General features: G+C 44.0%; 1 protein-coding gene and 1 pseudogene across 2 annotated transcripts in view; one reads left to right on the plus strand and one right to left on the minus strand.

Annotated features, from left to right (window-relative positions):
* The window catches only part of INSC (INSC spindle orientation adaptor protein), a 117,147-nt gene that overhangs the window by 13,614 nt on the left and 77,880 nt on the right, over nucleotides 1–25,653 (plus strand). Inside the window, exons 1-2 of one of the 2 annotated variants that reach the window (XM_027579771.1) lie at nucleotides 2,355–2,403; nucleotides 17,097–17,197. In XM_027579771.1, the coding sequence (XP_027435572.1) occupies nucleotides 2,401–2,403; nucleotides 17,097–17,197 (104 nt within the window). In that variant the 5' untranslated portion in view covers nucleotides 2,355–2,400. Of the gene's footprint in view, nucleotides 1–2,354; nucleotides 2,404–17,096; nucleotides 17,198–25,653 lie in introns of those variants that run through there. The other variant, XM_027579772.1, reaches the window with a different exon arrangement.
* On the minus strand, nucleotides 333–829 carry LOC113914492 (annotated as a pseudogene).

A 25,653-nucleotide genomic window follows, 5' to 3' on the forward strand; every position in this document is an offset into this window, starting at 1 on the left:
CTTTGAAAAAAATGTCTATTTGAGCTTTTCTACATTTTTAACTGATTTTTAAATTTTTTTTGTTATTGAGTTGTAGGAGCTCCTTATATATTTTAGATATTAACCCCCATATCAGATGTATGGTTTGCAAATATTTTTCCCATTCTACAGGTTGTCTTTTCATTCTGTTGACTGTTTCTTTTGCTGTGCAGAAGCTTTTTTAGCTTGATATAGTCCCATTTGGGTTTTTTGGGGTTTTTTTTTTTTGCTTCTGTTGCTTGTATTTTCTTTTGTTGTTGACAAATTTAATACTCCACGTTTATCTTGATAACGTGAATAACACAACCTCCTCATCAACAGTGTTGTGAGTTGAGTTGATTCTCATTCTCATATCCATCAGGCAGATATGCTCTCCTCAGGTGGTCTGACTTAGGTATGTAGCCTCTGTTCTTCACTTGGAGACAGGAAAACACGGACTGCTGGGAGATCAGCCTTCTCAAGTGCTGATGTTGGCTTCAGGCATATTTTTACAAAGTCCTGGATAACACTGACATTCTGTTTGTGCAGTACTTTTGCATCGAAGGGGTGCAGTTAGGGGCCTCTGCTTCATTCTCACATTTTGCTCTTCAAATTCTGCCTTCCTCTTGGTGTGAGCTTTGGACTTAAGGTGGTCACTAATGGCAGCCTTGAGAACATGATTCAGAACCACATTGCAAGAAGGGCAGAAGAGTTTTCCTCCATCTTTGTGCAGCTCACTTCCAAACTCAGTGACTGGATCCAGGGGAATCACATACAAAGCAATCTCAGAACAGTTTCAAGCAAGTAGTGCTGTCACTATAAATCTTCCCATTCCAACTCTGAATAGGGTTTCCATCAATTTCCAGTTTTTTTCATCTTGATACTTAGCAGTGAAGGGTCTCCAGTGCAAAACCAGAGATGCTTGAAATCCTGGCACTTTCCTTTGTTCAAACCCAGAGATGCCTTCAAATCAGTTTTTGCACAAGTGGTGATGGGGAAAGAGTTTGTGGGCTTGCACCCTATTTCCCTGTGGTGCTGGGAAGTCATGCCTTTATGTAGGATTAGAGTGCCCATAGGGGAAGTGGATGAGACCTTGCCGGAAAGGAAAGGAGGAGGAAGAAAGAAAGGAGCAACGGGGTGAGGGAGGAGGAAGACCCTTCCCCTCCATCACAGTCTTTGTTATTGCCCCATTGAGCCCCAGGTGTCCACCATGTCACTGTCAAGACCAATTTCAAGGAGTTTTTCTCCTATGCTTTCTTCTAGTTTTACAGTTTTAGGTTTGAAAATTAAGTCTTTAATCTATTTTGAATTAATTTTTGCAAACAGTATAAGATAGGGGTCCAATTTCATTCTTTTGCATGTGACTAGTTTTCCCAGCACTGCTTATTGAAGAGATTCTTTTTTCCTTAGTATAGTTTTGTAATATAGTTTGAAATTAGAAAGCCTCCAGTTTCATTCTTTCTTAAGATTGCTTGGGAGTGGGGCACCTGGGTGGCTCAGTCGGTTAAGCGTCTGCCTTCAGCTCAGGTCATGATCCTAGGGTCCTGGGATCGAGCCCCGCATCGGGCTTCCTGCTCAGCGGGGAGTCTGCTTCTCCCTCTGCCACTCCCCTCCACTTGTGCTCTCTCTCTGGCTCGCTCTCTCTCAAATAAATAAAATCCTAAAAAAAAAAGATTGCTTGGGAGCCTTTGTGGTGCCATATGAATTTTAGGATAGTTTTCTCTTTCTGTGAAAAAATGCCATTAGAATTTTAGTAAGAATTACACTGGGTCTGTAAATAGCTTTGTGTAGTGTGGACACTTTAACAATATTAATTATTCTCATCTATGAACATGGTATGTCTTTCCATTTATTTTTGTCTTCTTCAATGTCTTTCATCAATGTTTTATAGTTGTCAGTGTACATATTTTTCACCTCCTTGGTTAAATTTATTCCTAAGTATTTTATTCTTTTTGATGTTATTGTAAATGAGATTATTTTCTTTATTTCTTTTTTAGTTTGTTATTAGTGTATAGAAATGCAACTTTTTTTTGGTATGTTGATTTTTAATCCTGAAACTATACTGAATTCATTTATAAGTTCTAATAGTTTTTTGGTGTATTCTTTAGAGTTTTTTATATATAACATTGTGTCATCTGCAAACATAGGCAGTTTTACTTCTTCCTTTCTGGTTTGGATTCCTTTTATTTCCTTTTCTTGTCTAATTGCTCTAGCTAGGGCTTCTAGTACTATGTTGAATGGAAGTGTTGAAAGTGGACACCCTTGTCTTGCTTTTGACCTTAGACATTATTTTTCTTTTTCAGGAATAATCTTGGTTATACATTTCAGATGTAACTCATGAAGCTGTAGGAAAAAATCCTATGGGGATTTGATTGGGATTACATTGTATCTATACATCAGTTAATGGTAAATTGACATTTTCCTATCTATATATATGAAATACCTCTTCATTTATTTTGGCCTTCTTTAATATATTTTAATAATATTTTTTTCTCATTAGGAAACTTGCATGTTTTAAGATTAATTTGTATATACCTTACATATTTTTGTTGTGCTTGTTAATGCTTTTTCTTCTAAATTTCACTTTACGTTTGTGCCAGTGTCTAGGACTGTACTTGGCTTTTGTATATTCATTTACTGACAACTTCCTAAGCCATTTTATGAATTAAAATAGTTTATTTGTAGATACTTTTGAGTTTTTTATATTCACAACGAGAGTGACTTGCTAGTTCAAGCTACATTTTAATAAGAATTAGGGAATGACATCATATGTCCAGACATGAACCCCTGGAGACTTGGCTTGCCTAGTGGACTACAGGTTTGTGTCTGGTAGACCCAGCTCTGTGTAAGGTGTGTGACTGGGTAGACAGGAAGAGGCCAAATGCAGCCTCCACGTACTCCCTTGGCTGTATGCTGTTGAGCATAGGCAGATGTGGCAGCCTGTGGAAAATCATATCAATCGCAAATAATGACAGTTTTGTTTCTTTCCATTCTTATAAATTTTCTTTCTTTCTAACTAGCTGAGATATTTAGTACAATAATGAATAAAAGTTAGTGGGAACTGGGCATTTTTATTTTGCTTTTGGTCTCATAGGAAATGCTTTCAACATGTTGTCATTAAGTATGTCATTCCTGGTATATTTTTTTCTTGGTAGATGCCCTTTAATCAGTTTAGAGAAGGTCTATTGTATTTCTAGTTTACTAAAAGGTTTTATTATAAAGAGCTGTTGAATTTTATAAAGTTGTTTTTCTTAATCTATTAAGATGATCATAAGGTTTTTCTTTTTTAGCCTATTAATGTAGTGGGTTTCATTAATATATTTTCTAATGTTAAAACAGCTAAAACATTAGGCTAAACCAACTTGACCATGGTGTATTAGCATTTTCATATACAGCTGGATTGTTTGATGATATTTTGTTTAGTATATTTTCATCCATGTTCATATATGAGACTGGCCTATAAATTTCCTTTCTTGTGTTTTTGCTTAGTTTCAGTATGAAAATTATGTCAGCCTCATAAAATGAATTGAGGTGTGTTTTCTTTTTTCTTGTTTTCTGGAAAAGTTTGGGTGAGGTTTTTTTTTTTTTTTAATGATAGAAAGTCATTTGTGAATGTCTCTGTCCTTGGTGTTTTCCTTATGGGAAGATTAATTTATTTCATGGTTATGGATCTATTTCTTCCTGAGTCAATTTTGGCTTATGTATTTCTCTAGAAATTTGTCTTATTTATGATTTCAGTGATATTGCAGAATATTCCTGTCCATATAATATCCATAATATTCTTTTATCTTTGCTGCACTGTAGTTATAAATTCCTTTTTATTGCTAATATTGTTTGCGTTTCCTTTTTTTTTCTCCTGACCTTTCTTCCCTCTGACCTTCCCAGAGTTTTGTCTATCTTATTTGTGTTTTAAAAAACTAACTTTAACTCTATTGATCCTTTCATTTGTGTTTACTTTTTGTTTTGTGTCTTCATTGTGTTTTGCTTCATGTTTGCCCCTATCTTAACCATTTTTCTTCTGCTAGTTTCTTTGGAATTATTCTCTTCTCTATCATGTCTTATGTTGGGGCGCCTGGATGGCTCAGTCAGTTGTGTCCAACTCTTGGTTTTGGCTCAGGTTATGATCTCATGGGTCATGAAATCACCCCTGCGTGGGGCTCCACACCCAGTGGGGAATCTGCTTGAGATTCTCTCCCTCTGCCCCTCCCCCCACCTGCATGTGCATGCGCTCTTTCTCTCTCAAATGAATAAATATTTAAAAAAATAAAATGTCTTATTTTAGAAGTTAAAAATCTTTTAATTTTTATATTTTCTTATTTTCTAAATTAAAGCTGTAATTTTTGCTTTTAATTTTATTTGTCTGTATACCATATGATTTTTATATATGTATTTTCATAATAATTTGGGTTTGTTTTCTAATTTCTGTTATAATTTCTTCTTTGACCTCTGATTATATGTTTAAAATATCAAAATTATGGGGATATTTATATTGGGGTAGAGATTGCAATCTATAGGATACCAATCATTTGAAATTTGTGGAGGCTTGCTTATGATCTAGTCACTAGTCTTTAAAAAAAAAAAGAACGATTCATGAATCTTTGAAAAGAATGTGTATTCTTGATAAGTTGAATGCAGTGTTCTATTTATAAACACTAAATCTAACTTGTGTCATTCAAATGTCCTATATCCTCACTGATAATTTTTCTGCTTGAGCTATCAATTAGTGGCAAAATTGTGTTGGACTCTCCATCTGTGATTCTGGACTTGTTCATTTCTCCTTGAAATTTTGTCAGTTTTTGCTTTGTATATTTTAAGATTATTGTTGTTGTTATGTACATCCTCATTATTATATTTTCTTGCTGGGTTAATCTTTTTATTTTCATGTAACAAATTTCTTCTTTTCCGTAATGGTTATTGTCTTGAAGTTTGTTTTGTATTGTATGAATACATTAGCACCAGATGTCTTTAGGTAAATATTTCTGTGGATATCTTTTGGAGCATTTAACTTTAAGTTGTTTTGGGTCTTTTTGTTTTAAGGGTATTGTTGCCAGAACATGGCATACTTTCTTTTGTTCCTCTACTTCTCTCTCTTTTTTCTCTATGTGTGTGCATGTGTGTGAGTGTAATGTACACTTTATAATCTTTGCTTATAATTGGCTAGTTTAATTCATCTCCCCCTTACTGTGATTACTATTATTCATCAATACTTGCCCCCCCAAACTTTTTTCTTCTTTTTGATTGCTTTTTTTATTACACATTTTTCCACTCTTAACTTATTTGAATGGTAATATTTATTTTTATTTTTATGTACATTCTTTTAGTTTATACATAGATATTATCGCATTTATCATACCCTAATAAGGTAACCCTAGATATTGCAGCATTAATCATAACCTAATAAGGCTAAAGTTAATTTACATCTCTATTTTCCTCCTCCTCAAATAAAAGAAACTCAGAACACTTTGACTTACTTTAGTCATCCCCTTTTGAATTTGCATACAGTAAATTAGATTTATCTTTATTTCCCTTACCCCACAAGTGAGGAAGAATTATTTCACATATAGTTAAGGTTTGTTTGGATTTACTCAAATAGTTACAAGTAAGTTTGCTCATCATTCTTTCTTGTATCTCAAATCTTCCATCTGGCATTATATTCTTTCTGCCCAAAATCCTTTAGAATTTCCTTTGTGGGATTTTTAACTGTTTGGAAATGTCTTTATTTCAACCTTACTCTTGAAAGAGAGTTTCTACGGGTATAGAATTTTAGGACAATTATTTCCTGTAATCAGATATTTTCTCATTGTCTGCTAACTTTCATTGTTGCTCCTTAAGTGGTCACCTGTTGATCTAGTTCTCTCTGTCTCTCTGTGTCTCTGTCTCTCTTTTTCTCTTTTGCCCCCTTTGGATGTTTTCAAAATCTTCTCTGTCTTTGGTGTTCTTTAGTCTTATGAGTTTTCTAGGGTGTGTATTTATTTTGTATTTTTCCTGCTTGAAATTCGTTGGCATTCCTGGATTTGAAGGTTGTTTTGGCTTTCAGAATTTCTGGGAAAAAATTCAGCCACTGTTTCTTTGAATATCACTTTTTCCTCTGTTCTTTTTCTTATTTCCCTTTGGAAATCTGATTAAATATTTGGTAGACTACTTTACTCTTTATTCCTTAGGTTTATTTCACTCACGTTTTCTCTCCCTTAGTCTTTCTGGGCTGCATTTTGGATCATTTCTTTTGTCCTTTCAGTACACTAATTCATTCCTTAGCTGTGATTAATCTGTCCAATGACTTTTTCATTTTAATTATTACATTTTTAATTTATAGAAGTTCCATCTCAAATCTGGTCCTTTTTCAAATCTGCTTGGTCATATTTTATAGCCTTTGTTCCTTGAAAATATTTCCAAGACTCTCTTTTATTTCTTGAAACTTAATTCTCTAATTGATTCCCCCCTCTACCCACTCTGCCCCCACCCAGATAGTGTGAATTCAGGCCACAAACCTATGTGAAGGCCATATTGTAGTCATTAATTCTTGGGAGAGATTTTACTTCCCTTTACTCAGTGCCAAATTTGGGACACTTTTCTTGCATCTTTTGTGTGGAAGATTATTTCTCATTTACCCTTAACATTGAGCTTCTGGTCTTTTGGACCCCTGTTTGATTCTTTCCCTAGTCCCTAGGCTTTGTGCCTAGTTTCCCCTACCTCATACACATGTGACACAGAAGCTTAAGGAATACAGTAGCAGATGTTCTTAGGGCAGATGTTCCCTTCAATTCTTGCTTATTATCCCTGGTTCCTGCTTTTGCTTTCCTCCTGGCCTCTCCAGATTTCTTATCTTTTTGCCAGCTCAGTGATGCATTTTAAAAACATCAAGAACATCTTTATCAGTCCTTCCAAATTCTTATGGAGAAGTATTTTAGATATGTGGTCTGCCATATTGCCAAACATAAAATTCATGTGTGAGCTTTCTCTGTAAGAAGGGGACTCTCTTGTCACCTAAAAAGCAGGGGCTAAAAAATAGTGGCATGGTATGAAGCTCCTTAAAGAGAGGGTGTTGTTTTTATCTTCACTCAACTTACTAGCTGTGTGCCTTGGCAAATTATTGAGTCTTCCTGGGTCTTCATTTCCACATCTTTAAAGTGGGGATAATAGTAGTACTGGTTATTTTGGATTTTTTGAGATATAAATGAATTTATTTCTGTGAAGCACTTAGAAGAGTGCTTGGCACATAGTTAAGTGCCCAATACTGTATTTCATTGAATTTAAGATGCCATAGATTGTAAGATGCCTTGCTACTTCATAAAAGAGAAAATATGCTTTCAATTAAACTGCAACACAATGCCAAGATGCCCTTGACGGAAACATGCATCCCAATTTCAGATGTTAAAATATGAAAAAAACCGCATCTGAGAACCACCTGAGTATAATAAAATTTAGCTATGGTTGTGAATGGGTCCATATGAGCAGAGAAGGCAGTGTCTGAGAAACAGAATCTTAGTCTCAGAATTGATGGGACTTTAAATGTTTGTAGGCATTTATTCCATCCTACTCTCACCTCATCAACTTCTGGACTCTGGCTGTATTGTGCATGCACTAGAGTCGGGGTCCAGAGGGCTAATTGTCAGTAGACAAACACAGTATCCCACCATCTCTTCCAAGGCTGAGGAAGAAGGGAGAGGAGCTTCTATTTACTGAGAGACTTCTGTGTCTAGCACACTTACAAATGCCTTCAGCATAGCATTTACTTTAGTTTTCGTAAGTAGGTTATTTCAGATTAGTTGCTGTAACAAACAACCCCCAAATATCAGTGGCTTAGCACATCGTGTGTGTTTCTCACTCACCCCCCCCAGCCCCGCTCCCCCAGCCGGACTGACGTGAGTTGGGTGGCTCTCCTCCAAACTGTGTTCAGGTCTCATCTTCTTCCATCTTTTGGCCTTGCCATCTTGTGGTTTCCCAGTTGTTCTGGCATCACTCAACAGGCAGGGGAAGAAAGAGGGACTTGGAGAAAGCATACATACTATTACAAGATAATTTAAAACTGTTCAAGACCTCCCACTTTTATTGATTCTTAGGGAATTTTGGGAGGGAGAAATTACTCTAGGTTAGAGTGGTTGGAGAAGGCCTCTCAGATGAGGTGGGATTAGAACTGAGTCCTGAAACATTGGTATTAATCTGGAGATAGAAAAAGACAATTGAGGGGATTTTGGTCTGGATGTGTTGGGGTGCCATGACCAATGCATAACATTATGGAAGGCCAAGGTGTTTTCGGAGAACCACGGAATCCCCTGTCGGGTAATGACTAATACCTATTGAGCTCCTACTCTGTACTAGACACCTTGCAGTGCACTGTTTGAATGCTACTGTGACATGTGACCTACTGTGACATGTGACATAAATGAGCCTTGATAAGACAACATTCTGTGAATGGGCTGCTTTTTTATGTTTGACTCATTCAATGCCCCAGATTGTACGCTTCTCTCCCCTATGTCTTCTTTCCCAAGGGGATATAGACCCCCTCAACCTGGGGCCTCACCGTGACTCAGAGAGGGAAATAGCTTGCCCAGTGTAACCTCTGAGCATGATTTATGAAACAGGATGTATCCAAATTTTCACCACGCTGGAGCTATTCAATTTTCTCTAATGGCTTTTATCTGAGAGTTATGTCTCTTCGTGGCAGTCACGACCAGTAAGTCATTAGCTTAAAGTATACTGATTGTTAATTTTAGCACCCTGGGATCTGGGCCCAGGGAGAGAGGGCTCTCGCTTTTGCAAATCAGAGCTAAAGAACATTTGAGCATTTGGCTAACATTCACAGCAGGAAAAGCTAGAAAGTAGGAAGGGATAACCAAAAAGTTAAAGAGTAAAAAGAAGTTGACTAGCTGGATATAGTTCAGGAGGCTGTAGAAAGGCCTCCATCTGGCTGCCCTGCTACTTTGAGGTACTTGTCTTCACCAGGAGAGAAACAGAAACAGTCTTATATTGAGCACTCCTGCGTGCCAAGTATTTCACATACGTGATCTCACTGATCCACACCGTAGTGCCACAAGGAAGGAACCATTACTTCCGTTATCCTTCTTATATACCCCACTTTACAGATAAGGACACTTAATGCCCATGATCACACAGCTAGTTACTGACTCTGAATCTGCATTCTTAAGCAACAGAGGTCTGGATGGGAGTGGCCCGAAGGTCCAGCCTAGCATCTCTCAGGGGCTACACTCCGCCGATGGTCCTGGAGGTCTGGGATGCCAGTTGCTTATTTCTGACCCTTAGAAAGTCAGCAGCTTAGGGCCAGCTCCCATATGCCAGCAACTTCTGTTTCCTTGTGTGGTTCAGGGCTGGGCACTCCTCTGATGGGCAGCTGGGGTGTCAGGACGGGCCCACCCTGAGGTACAGGGTGGGGGGCTGCATGGCTTTCCAGGCTCCAGGAATTTGGGCTTCCCTCTGGGACTATTATACATGCTTCTTCAGGAGAGGCTGTCTGGGGCTTGTCTTTGACAAATTGGAGCCTTTTAGAGGATGGGCGGTCATACTGATCAGGGACCAGGGCACATGGGCCTCAGCAGCGAGAGCTAGACTCTGGCTCCTTTCTCTCAGACCTCTGGGGACTCTTGGGCATCTCTGTATCAACCTGCCTGGCTCATTCTAAGACTGAGCTGATTAGCCTAGGAATCCCTGCAATTTCTCTATCCACTGCTCATTCCCCTGTGTTGATAGCCGCAGCAAAAGAGAAAGCGCATGAGTAACTATCCCAGTTTTATAGATGGGGAACTGCCAGAACAATGGATTTCCCAGGGTAAATCACTCTGAGCCTGGGTCGGTCTCTTGGGGCTCTAACCACACAAAGCCTTCTTTGGATTTCCCATTGGGAAGCTGACGGCAGTGAGGAGACCGAGGTGCAGGTCCCAGATACACCTCAGCTGCCGTGTGACCTCAAGCAGATCTCTTCCCCTCTCTGAACGTGTCTCTCCATCTGCCCGTGTTAATCTCTGTGCTTCAGTTTCCTCATCTAAAAAATGGGGATAACAAGAGCATTTACCACATTGCCTAACACATAGTTAGCACCCTAAATATGTCTCCTTTTCTCCTACTCATCATTATTATTATCATTATAGTTATTATTACAAGGCAAGAATCTCTAAGGCCTCCTACTAATTCTAATACTCTAGCGTTATGATGTGAGCTCCTCTAGGAAGGCTGCCTAGATTGTGGCCGGAGGCTAGAGTCTTACCCCTGACATATTTGTGCAGGTGGGATTCTTGTTACCTTTCAGGCAAAGCCTAGAAGGTACATGTATCCAGTTAATCAGGGGGAGGCTTGGGGCCTTTCCTGTGCTTTGTTGAAACTGTTCTGGCTCTGAAATTGAGGAGCAGGGCTCAGGTCTGGGTGGTCCCTACCTGATGCATGGTCCTTTTGGGCTGCCCAGCCACGGTGTTCAGAGCCCAAAGGGCAAACCCAGCTCTGGGAGCCCTGAGTCTATTCCACCCACTTGCTGGACTCTGTTGCCTGACAGCTGTAAAGGGTCACTCAGGCTTCCTCTAGAGAGTCACTCTGTATATTTCATGAGGCTCAGTCCATTCGGTAGGGCTAGGTGACAGCTTGCTTAGTTTCTTGAGCCTCCCCTGGGAATGAGGGTTCTTAAAGTATCCGATTGCTCAGGTTGCTGACCACCCCAGCTAGCAATACTGAAATGTCTCGATGAATATTGTCACCCTCCCACAGATCAAGAGGGCCTCGGGTCGGAGCAAGGAGGGAAGCTCATTGTCGTTACCTCCCAAAGCGCATTGCAGCCACCCTCCTTTCTACCCCCAAGTCCCCATGGCTCTAACCTCAGGGCTTTTGTGGTCCCCCTTGGGAGTTGCATCTATCTCTTAAATGGACCCCTGCTGCTGGCCTCACTCCCTGGAGTCCATCCACTTACTGGTCACCATGGGAGCTGAAATCCCACTCTGATCGTTTCAGTCCCCTACTCAAACAACCTTCAATGGCTCCCTATCATCCCCAGAATAGAGTCCAGAGAATCCGTTCCTTTCATATGCAGGACCACAGAGGCACCTTCCTTCTAGCCCCCTGGGAGAGATCTGGGTCTCTGAATCCTTGCTTTATTTTCTGGTCTTTTTGCCACTGTTCACATTGCTCTCCTGGCACTGAATGTCCTTGCCCCATCTTCACTTGGCAAAATCCTACCCTGCATTTAGGACCCAGTTCAGATGTCACCTCCTCTAAGTCTGCCCTACTTCCCTGGCTGAAAGTGGCCACTCCTTTTTCTGCATTCCCACGCCACTGGGATGGTTTCCTCTAAACTCCAGCCCCAGCCTGGAGTGCTCACTGTAGCCTTCTAGAAACACTTGCAGTTCCTTAATTTTCCTATGCTCTTCCCTCTGTCCCCACGCTCTTCCCTCCACACCTTCCCCTTTCCTCTGTCTCCAAACTCCTCTTGCAAGGGTCAGTTTTGAGGTCATGGCCTGAGAAACTTGCCGTGACCCCTTCTTCCCACCTTCCATTCTCACCTAGTACTGCTGAGAAGCCCTCTGGACCTCCCTTAGCACCTCCTTGCCTTTTTTTTTTTTTTTTGCAGTTTTTGCAGTTTTTGCCGTTGTCATGCAACTGCCTCTTGTCTGTCTGTGTGGGAGAACCTGCCTAGTAGAGCACAGAGCTAGGGGTGGGGAGGGAGCCTGCCCAGCCAGGTATGATCAGACAGTAAGGACTACAGAAACTCAGGAGGGGGGCTCCTGGGTGGCTCAGTTGGTTAAGCAACTGCCTTGGGCTCAGGTTATGATCCCAGGGTCCTGGGATCGAGTCCCGCATTGGGCTTCCTGCTCAGCGAGGAGTCTGCTTCTCCCTCTGACCCTCCCCTCTCTCATGCTCTCTCTCTCTCTCATTCTCTCTCTCTCAAATAAGTAAATAAAATCTTAAAAAAAAATAAAAAGAAACTCAGGAGGGATGGGTGGCTTTGTCTCAGTGGGTGTTAGGATGCTGAGCCCTTTCCCTGCAGTGTGTATGGTTGGAAAAGGCCCTCCCACAACCCTCTCAACAAGTACTCAAAATGTGGCAGCATAGGCACCTGTTTCTCATTTACCAGCGAGGAGGCTGGGGTTCCTTCGGTAAGAACCCACCCAGCCAGTCAATAAGAGTTCATCAATCTGATCGATCTGATCACTTTGCACCCGGCACCTGTCAGGAGGGGGGTGGGGGATACAGCAGGGGGCAGGACAGACCTCTGGTCCCTGCCCCCAGGATCCTTAAGGGAGAAAACTTTAAGCTATGAATTTCAGTTGTTTAATTACAATTGTGATAAATTCTAGGAAGGAGAACTAATGAGGGGGTAGGGGATCACATAGTGAGGGACTTGACTGAATCCCCAGGTCTCATTCCTCCCCTACCCATTCCCCCAGCTGCCTCCTCCCTGTACCTAGCACTGCAGCAGAGCTTAACCGCTTTCCACAATATTTACTGTCCTGCCCTGTTGACAGCCCTAATGGATTCTGCAGATTAAATAATCCCAGCCCTGCCTTGAGCCATACCAGGATTGGCCCATTAGACAGTGGCAGAAGCCGCCCCTGTCCTGGTTCTAATTCAATAATTTACTGTAAATCGCCTACCATTTCCTTCTTCCATTTTTGTTAGCCAAATGGAGGTGAGCAAGGGCTGCCTCTAAGAGGAGGCAGGAGCAGAAATGAGCTGTCCGAATGAGCAGTTGTCACAGCGGACATTAAATTAAATCAGACACACCTAAGGCTATAGGTCTATCTTGTAAACTAGCCTCTCCTGGTGGGGGAGGCATTGCCAAGAGCCTCCAAGGTGAGATTTCCAATGAGTTAGGAAGGGCCTTGGGCAGGGTTGATGGTGGGGACGGAAGTGATGAAGTTTCCGCTTTTTGCTCACTCCTGCCTGTGTCCTTTCCACCTCTCTCAGGGACAAGGCAGCATCTCTGCCCCGAGATACATTTCTCAACTCCTTCTTCCACAAGGAAGAACACTTCCTCTTTGTGGCTACCATGTGCCAAGCACATGATCCCTTTCCTTTCCTTTTCTTTCCTATTTTCCTTTTTTTCTTTCAGTCTCTTAGGGGCTTTTGCAAGTGATCACATTTAATCCTTATGAAGCTCTTAGAAGGCAGGTATAATTGAGAGAACCACATTCATGGGAGAGTCATGATTTTCTCAAGGTCACGCACCAATCTGGTACAGAATCAGGATTTGAATCCAGATCTGACAGACCCCAAAATTCAAGTTCTTTTGTGACACCACTGAGGACAGACAGTGGGGAGCAAAGGGATTACCTTGAATCCATTTCCTGACATGCTGTGTAGCTTTGGAGGCATTGTACTTGGAACCTCTGCTCACTAGGATGAATCCAGCCTAGGGCTTAGGGGAGGTGGCTGCCGGGGCAGCAGGCTGTGGGGGCTTCTCTGAGGGCTGCATGCTTGAAACAGGCTTCTCTGTAAAGCTAGTGATACGTTAGGCTTTAGCTGGGACTGTGGTTTCCTCATCCCCTGATTCCTTTAGGGCCCACAGTTGTCCCCATGACTCTCACAGAAGGAACCAAGAAATAAGGAACCGAAGAGACATGCCCACTGTCTGTGCTCTCCTTCCTGCCACCATTTGAGTGCAGTGTTGGCAATCTGAAATGAATGTTGGCCATTCATTTTTCCAAGGACTGTTCTTCTGTCCTCTGGCGGTGTCATGGAGGACCGGCACCAGTCGAGGCTGGAGGACTCCCTGTCTGGGACGTGGGACCCTCAGGAGGCACCAGGGGGAGGAAGAGAGTTGGAGGGCTGTGATAGCTGGGGGCTGGGTGTGGTTGCCACCGTGGAAGGTTGTCAGGCTTCCTGTTAGCAAATGAAGGACCTGTGTCACTTGTTTGTTGCCATCGTCCCCTCCATGTGCTCTAGCACCTCCCCTCAAAATCCTAAAGCTGGGATCCTCAGCCTCTGTCACTGACAGCTGTGTGATCCTGAGCAATGCACACACATCCCCTGAATTTCAGAGTCTCGTCAGTAACAGGGGGATGATGATAGTATTAAATGAGTTAATACTATATGAGGCATTTAGAATAGTGCTTGGCTCATGGTACACACTCAATAAATATTAGCCATTATTATTATTAGATACATTTTATAAATATCAGCTGGGTTAAACTCTTGGTACTGCCTGTCTCACCTTCCAGATGTTCTCTCTTTCCTGTTCCTTATCCCCAGTGCATATGAACTGTGGTTCCTCTGAGAGCTAATCTGGTTCACAATCCTGGCTCTGACCATGCAGGTCATCGTGTAGGATCCTGGGCCCAGGCCCACATTGAGCAAGATGTGCTTTCAGGCATCAAGGAGTCTTGTTCCACTGGGGGAAAGAGGCAGGCATAACTAATACAGTTGGTAAATAGGGCAGTGATGCAAATGCAGCCCAGATGTCCCCAAGAGTCTTCCCCAGCCCCTGGGAAAACCTGCAATCACAGGGACCAAGGTTTTGTTTCCTGGATGGCCCCACTGGCACAACCAGTGGGGAGCCATGGGTGAAATGGATGAACAAGGACATCTCACCAGGGCATTTTAACGAAATCAAGATATATCAGGTTTATCGTCGCATTCCCCTCTGCTAGGAGCCCAGTGGTCCCTAATGAAAAGGAAGCAGATTGTCTGGGCCTGATTTGTTCCTCCTGTGCTCTGGCTGGCTTCTGTCTGAGGGGCTCACAGATCAGCAATTGGGAATCTGTTCTAGAATTTTATGGTCACTGAGCTATGTTTCTAGAATCTACCTCTTAGAAATTCAGATCATTCTCTTGCATCCAGGTTTCCGCTCATGACAGCTCCCCCTTTGTCTGGGTGCATCAGATACGACTTGATCAGATCCAAAGTTCCTCCAATAGCAAGGACATGCTTCATCTCCTCACAGAACCCTAACTGGATCACCCTTTGAAGGGCCTTGGAGCTTCCTTACCATCTCCGTGTCCTCGCCTATTTTAGCTGAATTCCCTCTTTGCTGTTTATACGCTGCACCCTTTTCTTCTTGATGTTGGAGATGGAGGTAAAATAAGATCTGCTTGCTCACTGCTATCTGATGACATCATAGCATTCACTCTGAGGAGTTGGTATTTTCCTTTGGGGTTCTTTAGTCAAGCACGTCAGAAGGGGAACAGTTACCTCCTTTTGTTGTTTCTAGCTTTTTCTTTTGTGCCATCCTTTTCAGGTTGCTGACTCACTGGGTTCCAAAACTCTACTTTTTCAATCACGATCATAACACTAGAAATAACAATGGCGATACTGCTGATGTTGATGGACACTTGTCGAGCATCAACAAAGCTTTGTGTGCTTTGTCTCATTTTCTGCATCTCCCTCAGCAGAGCTGACCACAGGGTTGAGTGCACAGAGCACTTTCAGGGCATGAGACTAACAAAGGCTGCTATTTACTGCACTCTTACCCTGGCCTGACATTTACACAGCCCTAATCTCAGGTCACTGCTATCATAGCCCCGTACAATAGATAGTATTATTCTCAGTTACAGAAAAAGAAATAGGGCTCAGCATAAAGGTATTAAAAATGTATTCCACTCATCCTTTCAACAGACACATAGAGTGTTGGCTATATGGCCAGCCCTTGGCTTATGGGGTTCATAGGGTGGTGGGACCCGCAGACCGAGAAACAGACATTGGGAGTGAGTCTCTGGAATTACATAATGCCCTAGTTTATTCTGAGCTCCTGGCTCCCATACTTTCCAGATCGACTCTCTGCTTCTTTATTCCAAGCATCATAAAGGGTACTTTATGTCCAGCGATGTCACTGTTAATTAAAGTCCTCCTCCGTTCTTTTCTCGCAAGGGTTATTTGTACTCATGGAGTAAGAGTTTAATTTTTCCGGACTTATCCTACCATTCTTAACTGTCTCTTCCCACAAGCTCATACTTGTGTTTTCTCGGAAAGTCGTGAAATCTGCTGTCCTCCAGTTCAGGGCATGCTGGGTGATGGCCAGTCCTCTCCTGTGTTGCTCTACCCCAGCAAAAGTGACAGAATCTCCCTTTTCCTCGGGGAGGGCTTCCTCACTGTCTTGGAGAAGGAGAAGGCAGAGAGGTAGGAACAAGGAAGGGACAGGTGACAGGAGGAGTCAAATAAGTGGAAGGACACTTTTGTCTTGGTCCAATCTGTGGGACACAGGCAAGTCAGATGGGTCCTCAGTGCTGGGATTGGAGGCCCCTAAGAGCCTGGTTTACCTTTATCAGTTAGGCTGCTTTTGGCTGTCCACTAACAAAACCTTCATTTTCAACAACAACCACTTTCTCATCTTACATAATAGGTAGGCCTAGGGATGGGCCAGACTCCAGGGTTCATTGATTCAGTGGCTTGGGGATCAAGGACCCAGATTTATTATTCTCTGCGCGCCAGCTTTATTCTCCCAGCTGGGTCCTCTCTTGATTGCAAGACAGCTCTAGCAGCAATGAAGTGACATGCTTCTTTACTCAGGTCCAAGGGGAGAGATACTGTCTCCTTGTGGTTTGCAGTTAGGAGAAAGAAAACTTTTTCTGGAAGCAGTCCTGTCATGGCTCATTGGTCCAAATTGAGTCCCATGCCTATTCCTGAACCAGTTACTAGCAGTTTGGGTGAAATTATATCATCTGAAGTGGAATGGATTTGGGGAAGCAACCACCATGCTCATTATAGAGTCACATTTCACAGGCATAATCAAAAAGTGAGTAACCCAGGGCTGTGATGGTTATGGAGAATTAGCATGTAGAGTTTCCAGATTTAGCAAATAATACATGAGGCCCATAAATGTGAATTTCAGATAAGACATAGATACTTTTAAAGTATAAGTACATCCCATGCAATATTTGCTGGTCTGTGTGTCCCAACATTTGGTACAAAACAAGATGGATCAGGCAAATGTTTGATAATGGGAGATAAAAGACTGTAGGGATTCCTAGTGAGCTTGGGACATAGGACTAAGTCCTACACTACTTGTGTGAGGATAGTGGAGTCTAAACTTTTTCAAAAAGAAGAGGGTGCTGGGGCCTTTCCTCCATACCTGCCTTGCTCCTTGGGGCCAGGAACCAGGAGAAAAAGTGATTGTACCTCTTCTCTCAGGGCATCCGTTGACCCGGTCCTGCCCTCTCTTTTTCCAGGGTCACGACTGCTGTGGGCAGGCTTTGCTGCAGATTGGGATCAACATGATGGCGTTGCCTGGAGGCCGCCACCTGGATGCCATCCCTCTGCCGGGTCAGCGGTAAGTCCATCTCTTAGGGCCAGGCCTGCTCCATTTGGCCTCTGGCTGAGGCCCAGCTCCAGGATCTTGAAGTTGCTGGTGGTCCCACCTCTCTGTGCACTGTCCTGGAGAGGAAGCTTAAGGCAAGGTATTGGGGATGCCATGTTGACTCAGCAAATACTGACAGAACTGGGCCCTGAGACGTGGAGGAATCAGGCATGTCCAGTCCCCCAAGGAGCTGGGGTCTAAGGTGTAGGCAGACAATGAAAAAATAATTGAATGGGGTGTTCTGCTAAGATAGGGGACCCCAGGGGAGGCTCCCTATCCCACCTGGGCCAGGAGGCTGGAGCCTTTGGGGGCACTCGGGGTTATGGAAGGCTCTCTCTGAGCTTTTTGAAAGGACAGTCTACCCTTAGGCGTCTTCTCCTTCTCGCAGGGCACCAGGGAGGGAACAGAGCACAGAGCTGATCCTAGGGGATATTTATTTCCCTGAGTTGGGTTGGGGGAGAGAGGTGGGGAGGAGGAGGCAGGAATACACTGAGCAGAAGTTGAAGCCCAGATGATGAGGTGAGAAGGAGAGACAGGGGCCCCAGAGGTGACTTCACATGGCTGAAGGCCGTGGGGACCTGGCTGGTCCTGGAGGCCAGAACCAGAAACAAAGGGGAAAGTACCAAGGCAGTGAATCCGTGGTGACCAGCTGTCCTGGTTGCCCCAGGACTGTCCTGATTTTGGCCCTGAAAGTTGTGACTTTGAAAATTCCTCAGTCCTGGGCACACCAGGCTCTTTGGTCATTCTCATGCAGGTTTGATCTATGGAAGAGCTGTGTAATCGAGTGCTCAGGACTTCTGCCTTGCTTTTTTTTTTTTTTCCTGAGACATTTTGATGGGGCCATTTTGAGGCAACAGAATCCAAGTAGCCCTTGCAAGACTGTTAAGTCATTGTTTTGTTTTGTATGTTTTGTTTTACATATTACAGGCATCACTGACATCTTACCTTTATTCTATCCTTAACCACCTGTCCACCTGAATTATCACATCGTTCATTTCTATATTGTTTGGTTTTTGAATATATTTCTAAGTGTATGTTGCTTTTAAAATCAGAAAAAATGTTGACTATTTGCTAAAAGTCTACTAGTACTGGGTTAACCTTTATGAGGTCATCAGTCTGCTCCCCCAAAGTCATCCTTATAACAAGGTTTATGGGTATGACATACAGTTCGTGCATGCCATCTTAGAATGGGAAACACTGTTAGAGATATAGCTAGGAATTTTCTGTGCAGCCTGATGCTGAGAATAAGGGATCATATGGGGGCCCAAATATCTTTCCACACGGTGTGTCTTAGGCAGAGCTCAGAGATGGTGAGAGGCAGACCCTTCAGGATCCACGTGTGTTGGAAGAGCTGAAGGCCTTTCATGGGGTGTGAGCAGTGGTCATCAGCTTTGATCTCATGACAGCCTGGTTTCGAAGTCAGGTTCTACCTCCTACTAGCTGTGTGGCCTTGTGCAAGTTCTCACACCCTGTCAGCCCTTCAGTTCCTCACATATAAAACGGGGATGAAAAGAGTACCTACTTCATTGGGTTCATGTGTGAACGGAAGGAGTTAGTGCGTACAAAGGGTCTGTCGCGCAGGGAAAGCTACATAGGGGGCGCTCTTGTTTATCGAGTGCCTGCTGCATGGCAGCGGTCCACTGTGGCTCTTCATGAAGGTGATCTCAGGGCAGTCTTCTAGAAATCCCTTTCCGGACCCCTTCTGGCCAGTGACCTCACTGAGAAAATAAGAAATCGCCAGCGGTCACTCCCAGCAGCTTAATATTTTAAGCCAGGAGAAAGCGGAGCTGTTCTAGTTGAAGTGGAATCGTAGTCTTCCTGGCTCCTGTCCAGACCGGGCAGTAGGTCAGTACCTCCGTACCAGATGGGCAGTGTGTTGGTTCAGAAGCGCCTGGGGAGCTTCCCAGGTGCAATCTGAAGCCAGCCTCTATAAGTGGAGGGCAGGGAGAGACCAAAGAAACAGGTGGGCCATTCCAGACTGGTGCGCAGCAGGTTAAACAGACAAGGGAACTTACATATGGTGCTCGTCTTGAGTGGCAGCAAGACGTGTGGATTCCACACCTGCCACCAAATCTTAAAAGTTTATACGGAGGCCTTAAGCGGGTTCAGTCGTGTATACCATCCAGATGGTCTCAGCATCCCAGCACTATCTCAAGGTTCTGTCCCCTGGTGCCACCTCTGGGAGTGGGGAAGGCAAGTGGAATGCACATTCCAAGGACAGGGTGGGTGGGGGGGAAGCCTCTGATGGCCAGGGTCCTGCGCACAGGTCAACTGGTGGCCATGTACTTTCGATGACCTCACCCAACGCAATAGGGCTTTGGGACACCTCCTCAGAGCCTCATGGGTCCTGGGATGGTCAGACCAGCACCTATGCTGGGGGTGGGGAAGCTGTGGTCACAGAGCAGTTTAGGACAGTGGTTAGGAGTCAGGATGGCCTCAGCTTAATTCTTGGTTCTGCTGCTTTATTAGTTGTGACCTTGGGCTTTAGTTTCTTCATCTATGAAATGGGGATATTTATACTTACATCATTGGGTTGTAATGAGAATTTCAGATAATATGTATAAAGCATCTGCCTGCACACAGGAACCACTCCATCAATGTTAAGCTCTCCAGATGAGGACTGGGTCCCTGGGGTAGAGAATTGGGGCAAAGGTAGATCAGACCCTTTCTGCGTTGGGGAACCACACACACACTCTCTCTCTCTCCCCCACTTACAATCTCCTCAGAAGTTTTAAGGATACAAGGAAGTTAAATTACATGGCAATGATTTAGAAATTTGATTAGTATTCTTTTGGAGGCAAACTAGGGTTTCTAACTGATATTATACACACACACCTTGGGAGGAAAAGCTTGGACTAATGTGACCCCAAGAGTTCTAGCTGGCCACAAAGCTGCAATCTGAGAAGAGGTTTGCTTAGAACTTCTTCAGCCCTAAAGTTCTGATAGGGCAGGGTGGGGAGCAGAGAGAAGGTGCTAGTTCCTTTAATATATTCAGAGCCTGGCCTGGCCAGAATATTGGGGAAATGCAATCCCTGGGCCTACCAGCCTATTAATTGTGTTCTGGGGGCAGGTGCATGAACCATGTTCACAAAGAAGGCTTATGTGTATTCACGGGATATCAGAGGGGTTAATTTATCCAATGCAATGCTGCACTGTGGACAGATAATAGCAGCCACCTCTTCTTTCCTCTTGTTCCAAGCTCTAGAGGCCTCTAGAGTGAGGAATAACACCATGGTTATTGTCCCCACATAAATAATTAATGCCAGATAATTGACTTCTCTCTGCTGTGTTCCTCTGAAACTGAATTTCACTCTGAAGTGCCATTGTTCACTTCAATATGCAAAATAAATAAATACTGTCAAGTTGCGTGGGGTCAGCCAGCAGCTTGGGTGACTCATATGTGTTAGGCCTTTGGTATTTGAGACCCTTATGAATAAATAGCATCAGAAAAGACGTATCTAGGTGCGGGCTCCCGGGAGAAAGTAGAGGGCAGGGCACTCTGGCGTCCCAGGTCAGGGGCTGGGATCCCATGCTGAATCGGCGTGGGTGATAAGAGAGGGAGTGTTAGGGTTCTCAACTCCAACTTTATCTGAATCTCCGGGAAACCTTTCAGCTTTAAAAACAATAAATAAGCCAAAGAACAAAACCCTACTCTTGGAAACGATAATGTGGATCTAAGGGGTTGAAAGCATATAGGCCTTGGAATCAGACTTGGACTCAAGTCCCAGCGCTACTCCCTACCGGCTGTGTGACCTTGGCTCCCACTGAACCTGCCTGTCAGATGGCATTCTGTGTGCGGGTTATTATCGCTCTTTTGCAAATGATGGGTCACAGGTTGTGTTCCCTGGGAGGCAGCCTTTGGGATGGAGTTGCGAGTTCAGGATGGTTATTAGGGAGTGCCTTTGGGGCCAGCACCTGGGGTGGGGGGAGAGGACAGAAGGAGGACTCGGGGAGGGAGAAGAGGAGCTGAATGACTTCAGCTACCCTCACAGGGAGCTTTGGAATCATGGTTTTGTTCATTGGCCAGGGTGGCCAGGGTGGCCAGGGCCTTCATTCACGTCCCACTTGATATGTCTTTCAAGTGGGCAGCTGTGGGCAGGGCATGACCTTAGATGAGGTGGCTCTGAGACAGTCTGAGGGCCTGACGGCTGGAGGCTTTTAGCTAATGATACTCCCAGCAGCTGGAGGCAACAAGTCCTTCCTTAAAGGGGAATCTGAGCAGCACAAACATCTGCCCCATGAGGAAACTGAGGCTTGCCCAAGGTCAGAGCTTATAAGGAGTAGAGCTTGGATAGATGTTTCCAGATGATGCTTGAGCCTGAGTGCTGGCCAATACTCTATCCTATCTCTTTTCCACAGTGTTCTTGGGGCCATCACATAAACAAACCATTCCCTCATTCATTCAGGTAGTTGTTTACTCATTAGCCTTCCACAAAATTTTTCTACCTGTATGTCTTGCGTGCAGATCATGCGCCTTGTGTGATGCTTGTGTGCTTAAGGACATGTTGGTGACCAAAATGGACATGGTCCCTTCCCTCGTGGGACTCACTGATGTATCTCTTGACCTGATCAGGCCTGCATGTATACAAGCATACAACTCGGGTCTTTGGTTTGAGATCGCTCACTGTCAGTGACTCACTTTCTCACCTGCTTTCTGTTCAGCCCGAAGTTTGAGATGAGTTAGGGTGGGTGCTGCTGCAGTTAATGGCAAGCGGCCTCCCAGATGGCCTGGCCTGCTGGCGAGGAGCCATCCAGCTTCTGAGCCACTGGGGGCCACCACAGGCCAGCCTGTCTCCAAGTAGATAATGGCTTGCATGTGTGCACCCCTGGTCTGTGGCTGGTTTTCTGTTGCTGGCCTGTTTTCTATGCCTGCGGTGAAATGTGCAGACTGTAATTGTCAATGGGATAATTGGATATTTTTTCTCTTGTTTAAACAGAAAGGAAGGCCAATCAAAGTTAGAATCGAATTCCCTCACTTCTCTCATCTCCCAAGAGAAATCCACAGAGACACAGGCATGACCTTGAGAAGGCAGAGGGACAATGATTCAATAGTTATTTTTAGGAAGAGAGATTGGGTTTAAATTTCCATACAGTGCTGGGAACTGGGCTCAGAGAATTATCGAATGTTAGTGCTGGAAGTTTCCTCAGATCCCATCATGATGGTGGGGAAACTGAGGCTCAGAGAAGGGAATGGAGCTCTCAAAATACTCTTCAGGCCCCCACCTTCCCATCTGTGTAGTCCTGCCTTTTCTGAACTAATCCTTAAGCTGTTTCTAGAAGTGCTATGTCCTAGCCCCAGTGGAATTCTCATGTGGCAGTGATCTGTAGTAGACACCAGTTTCATTCATTCACTCATTCATTCAGATGAAATTTACTTTGGACTAGGAATTTACTTTGGGTAATTTTCCCTGGGTTGTGGGGTGATGATTTATGTAAATGTCATCACCCTACTCAGTGATAAATGTCCATGTCCTGAGGGCCGAATTATGTTCTGATTCATAGCTATGCTCCTGTGATTAGAATGTACACAGTAGGAGCTCAAAGAGTGGTTGTTGAATGAATAAATATTTAATAGAATTTTGATGAATGAATGACAAATGGCTGAGGAGTCTCAGGTGAGTGTGAGAAGTTAAATTAAATGGCTTGGATTTTGTTCCTTTCCCCAAGACACTCCTGTCTCCAGCAAACTACTCTCATTCTTTTTGGTAGAAAGTTGCTGCTTGGAGGGAAAGAGTAAGCTAGTTTTATCTTGATTAATTTAAAGCCTCTTTCTGAGTGGAAGCCAAAGATTTAATTGGTTGATGGAGTCAGAGAGCTGGAGAGAGATTTTTTTTTTTTCTTCTAAAGAAAAGTAATTCAGAAATATTTTTAGTCTTTGGTTTTATGTTTACTGGAAAAAAAGTCTGCAATTTCATCATTAAATCTCGTGCAGGAGAATACACTGCAGTGGGGAGCATGGACTAGAAACCAGAGGCTTCCCTCTCTCCCTCCCTCCTACCTTCCTTCCTTCCCTCCCTCCCTCCTTCTTTCCTTCCCAGCCCCGACCCTTCACTAATCTGCTGTGTGTCATTGGACAATCCTTCTTCCTCTTTGAGCTTTAGTTTCTTCTGAAGATGAGGAAGTAGGCAAAAGTTTCCCCAGGGACCCTTCCAGTTCTAATACGCTAGGAGTTTGTGAATGAGTTTTGGATAGTCTGTCCCCTTTTCTGGATAAAAATATCACCCTTTAGTGCCTAGGGCTGGGAAAGCAATCCCACTGACCAAAACAAGATCTTCTCATTCCTTCCTGTGAAATGCGCAAAGAGGTCTAGTGTTTGCCTTGAAGCTGGGATGGAAACTGCAAGACATACTAGCGTGGGAGCCCCTTCCAACATCCAAGGGTATGCCCTGTTCAGATTTTATGGAAGCCCCTTGGTGTATCCAAGAGAAATGTTCTATAGGGGAATAGGGTGCTCTGATTTGGTGGCATAGAAGACAGATAAACCCATGAACCCCAGCACTCCAACATGCTTTATAATTTGAAGTCCTTGCTTTTGACTCCATTTCCACACCTCTGATTACACTTAGGATTTGCCACGTTCCCAGCATGTGGTCCCGTGCCTCCACTCCTTTGTATAAGCTGTTTCTTCTGTCAGAAACCCCATCATCCTCCAACTCTGCTTCTTCTCCTGAAGAACTCGAAGGCACCCTTCCAGTGTTGGCCTGGGGAGCTTTCTCAGATATCATAACTTGGACTAAGCCTCCCTTCTCTCTGCTCCCACAATTCTTTCTGCGTGCCTCACAGTGCCATATGTAGCCCAATGAGCCATAATTCCTTATTTACATTCATTCGTTTCCTCATTCCGTAAGCACTTGTCAATGCCTATGACGTGCCAGGTGCTGTGCTGGGTGCTGGGAATGTGTCACTGCGCAAGGTCCTACCCCCCTGGAGACACTCCTCTCACCAGACCCCCTCTGTAATCCCAGCACCTCGCCTAGTGCCTGGCACATTGGGGTGCTCGGTAAAGTTTGGAGTCCATTACCAAGTGTTCTTGGCATAGTGAAGTGTTCTTTTTGCAGAAAACTCTCCACCCAGTGGGTAGACTAGGGTAAGGCAAAGGAATCCAAATCCCGGACTTTGAAGGAATAAAGTTCCATTCTAAGTGAAAAGAGATTAAAATGAGCCAACAAGACTCTAGGCACAGATTTCCATAAACTATTAACCCCCAGTGTTTTGGGGGAGCATTGGATGGCCAGGCCAGTCAGGTTAGCTGGGGATGAGGAACTGGTAGGAGCAGCTGGGGGTCAGGGCGTGGGTCTGCTGAGCTGGGAAAAAATGTTCCCTTTGGTATCTGAAGGGTCAGGCACAGCTACCTTTCCCCAGTGATGGGCTTTGATGACTGAAGGGGGCCGTCTAAGAGACAGAAGCAGAGGCAGGGCAAGGAGGGGTAGGAGGGGACCCCTTTGCAGCTGGAAATCCTGAGAGGGTCACTCCCTCCTCATTTGCATAGTCTCCCTGGCTTCCCTGCTCTGATAGTCCTTCCGGTGCAAACTTGTCAGAGGTATGTGATGATGGGGTCAGTGGGCCACTGTTCTGTCCTGAATTCAAACAACATGCATCCAGTTCTCTCCCAGAAAGAAATGGGGCAAGGGTTTGAAACATGACTGGACACGCCATTGTCTTTAATGATTATAAGTTTTAAAAAGGTATCAATACGTCATGGAAGGTTAGTCTACCATAGTACAGAGGGCGCTGGCTGTACATTTGAGGGTTTGAATATCAGCTCAATTGCTGAAGATATCAAAGAGCATAGCATAATCATAGCCACTCTGGTCTCAGATTGCCTGGATTCTTATTTCTACCTATCCAGTGTGTAACCTTGGCCAAGTCATTTAACCTACCAAATCTCAGTTACATGGACCCCATGGAATTATTCTGAAGGTTAAGTGAGGAATTAAGATTGAATCAAGCCCTTCGCACAGAGCCCAGAATGTAATAAACACTTGATCCATGTTAACTTTATTAGGACTATTAGCAGTGAGGTCTTAGACAAGTCATGTAATGCTTCTAAGCTTCTTTCTACATCCATAAAATGGGGATGGTGCTCTCCAACCATCATTGTGCTGTTAGGGGCCGAAGGAAAGAGCACTTGGTACACGAAGGTGCTCTATTTTTGATAAGCCTCCCTGCTTGCTGAGTGGGTAGTTAATTCCCCCTGACTTAGGAACAGTTTAGGGGGCCCATTGTTTCATACTGCAATTTCTTGGTATGAGACTACACTCTTCCCTTCCCCTATTCCAACTCCACCCTGGATAATTCCAGCTTAAAAAAAAAATCATCCTACCAGTACCCTGGTATGTTGAGATGATTGTGGTTACATCTGGCTTTGTGTTTGGAATCTGCCAGACTGCAGAAAACCCAGATTTTAGGCTTTGGTCACCTTCTTCCAG

The sequence above is a fragment of the Zalophus californianus genome, chromosome 11 (genome assembly GCF_009762305.2).
Source record: "Zalophus californianus isolate mZalCal1 chromosome 11, mZalCal1.pri.v2, whole genome shotgun sequence".
Classification (NCBI taxonomy): domain Eukaryota; kingdom Metazoa; phylum Chordata; class Mammalia; order Carnivora; family Otariidae; genus Zalophus; species Zalophus californianus.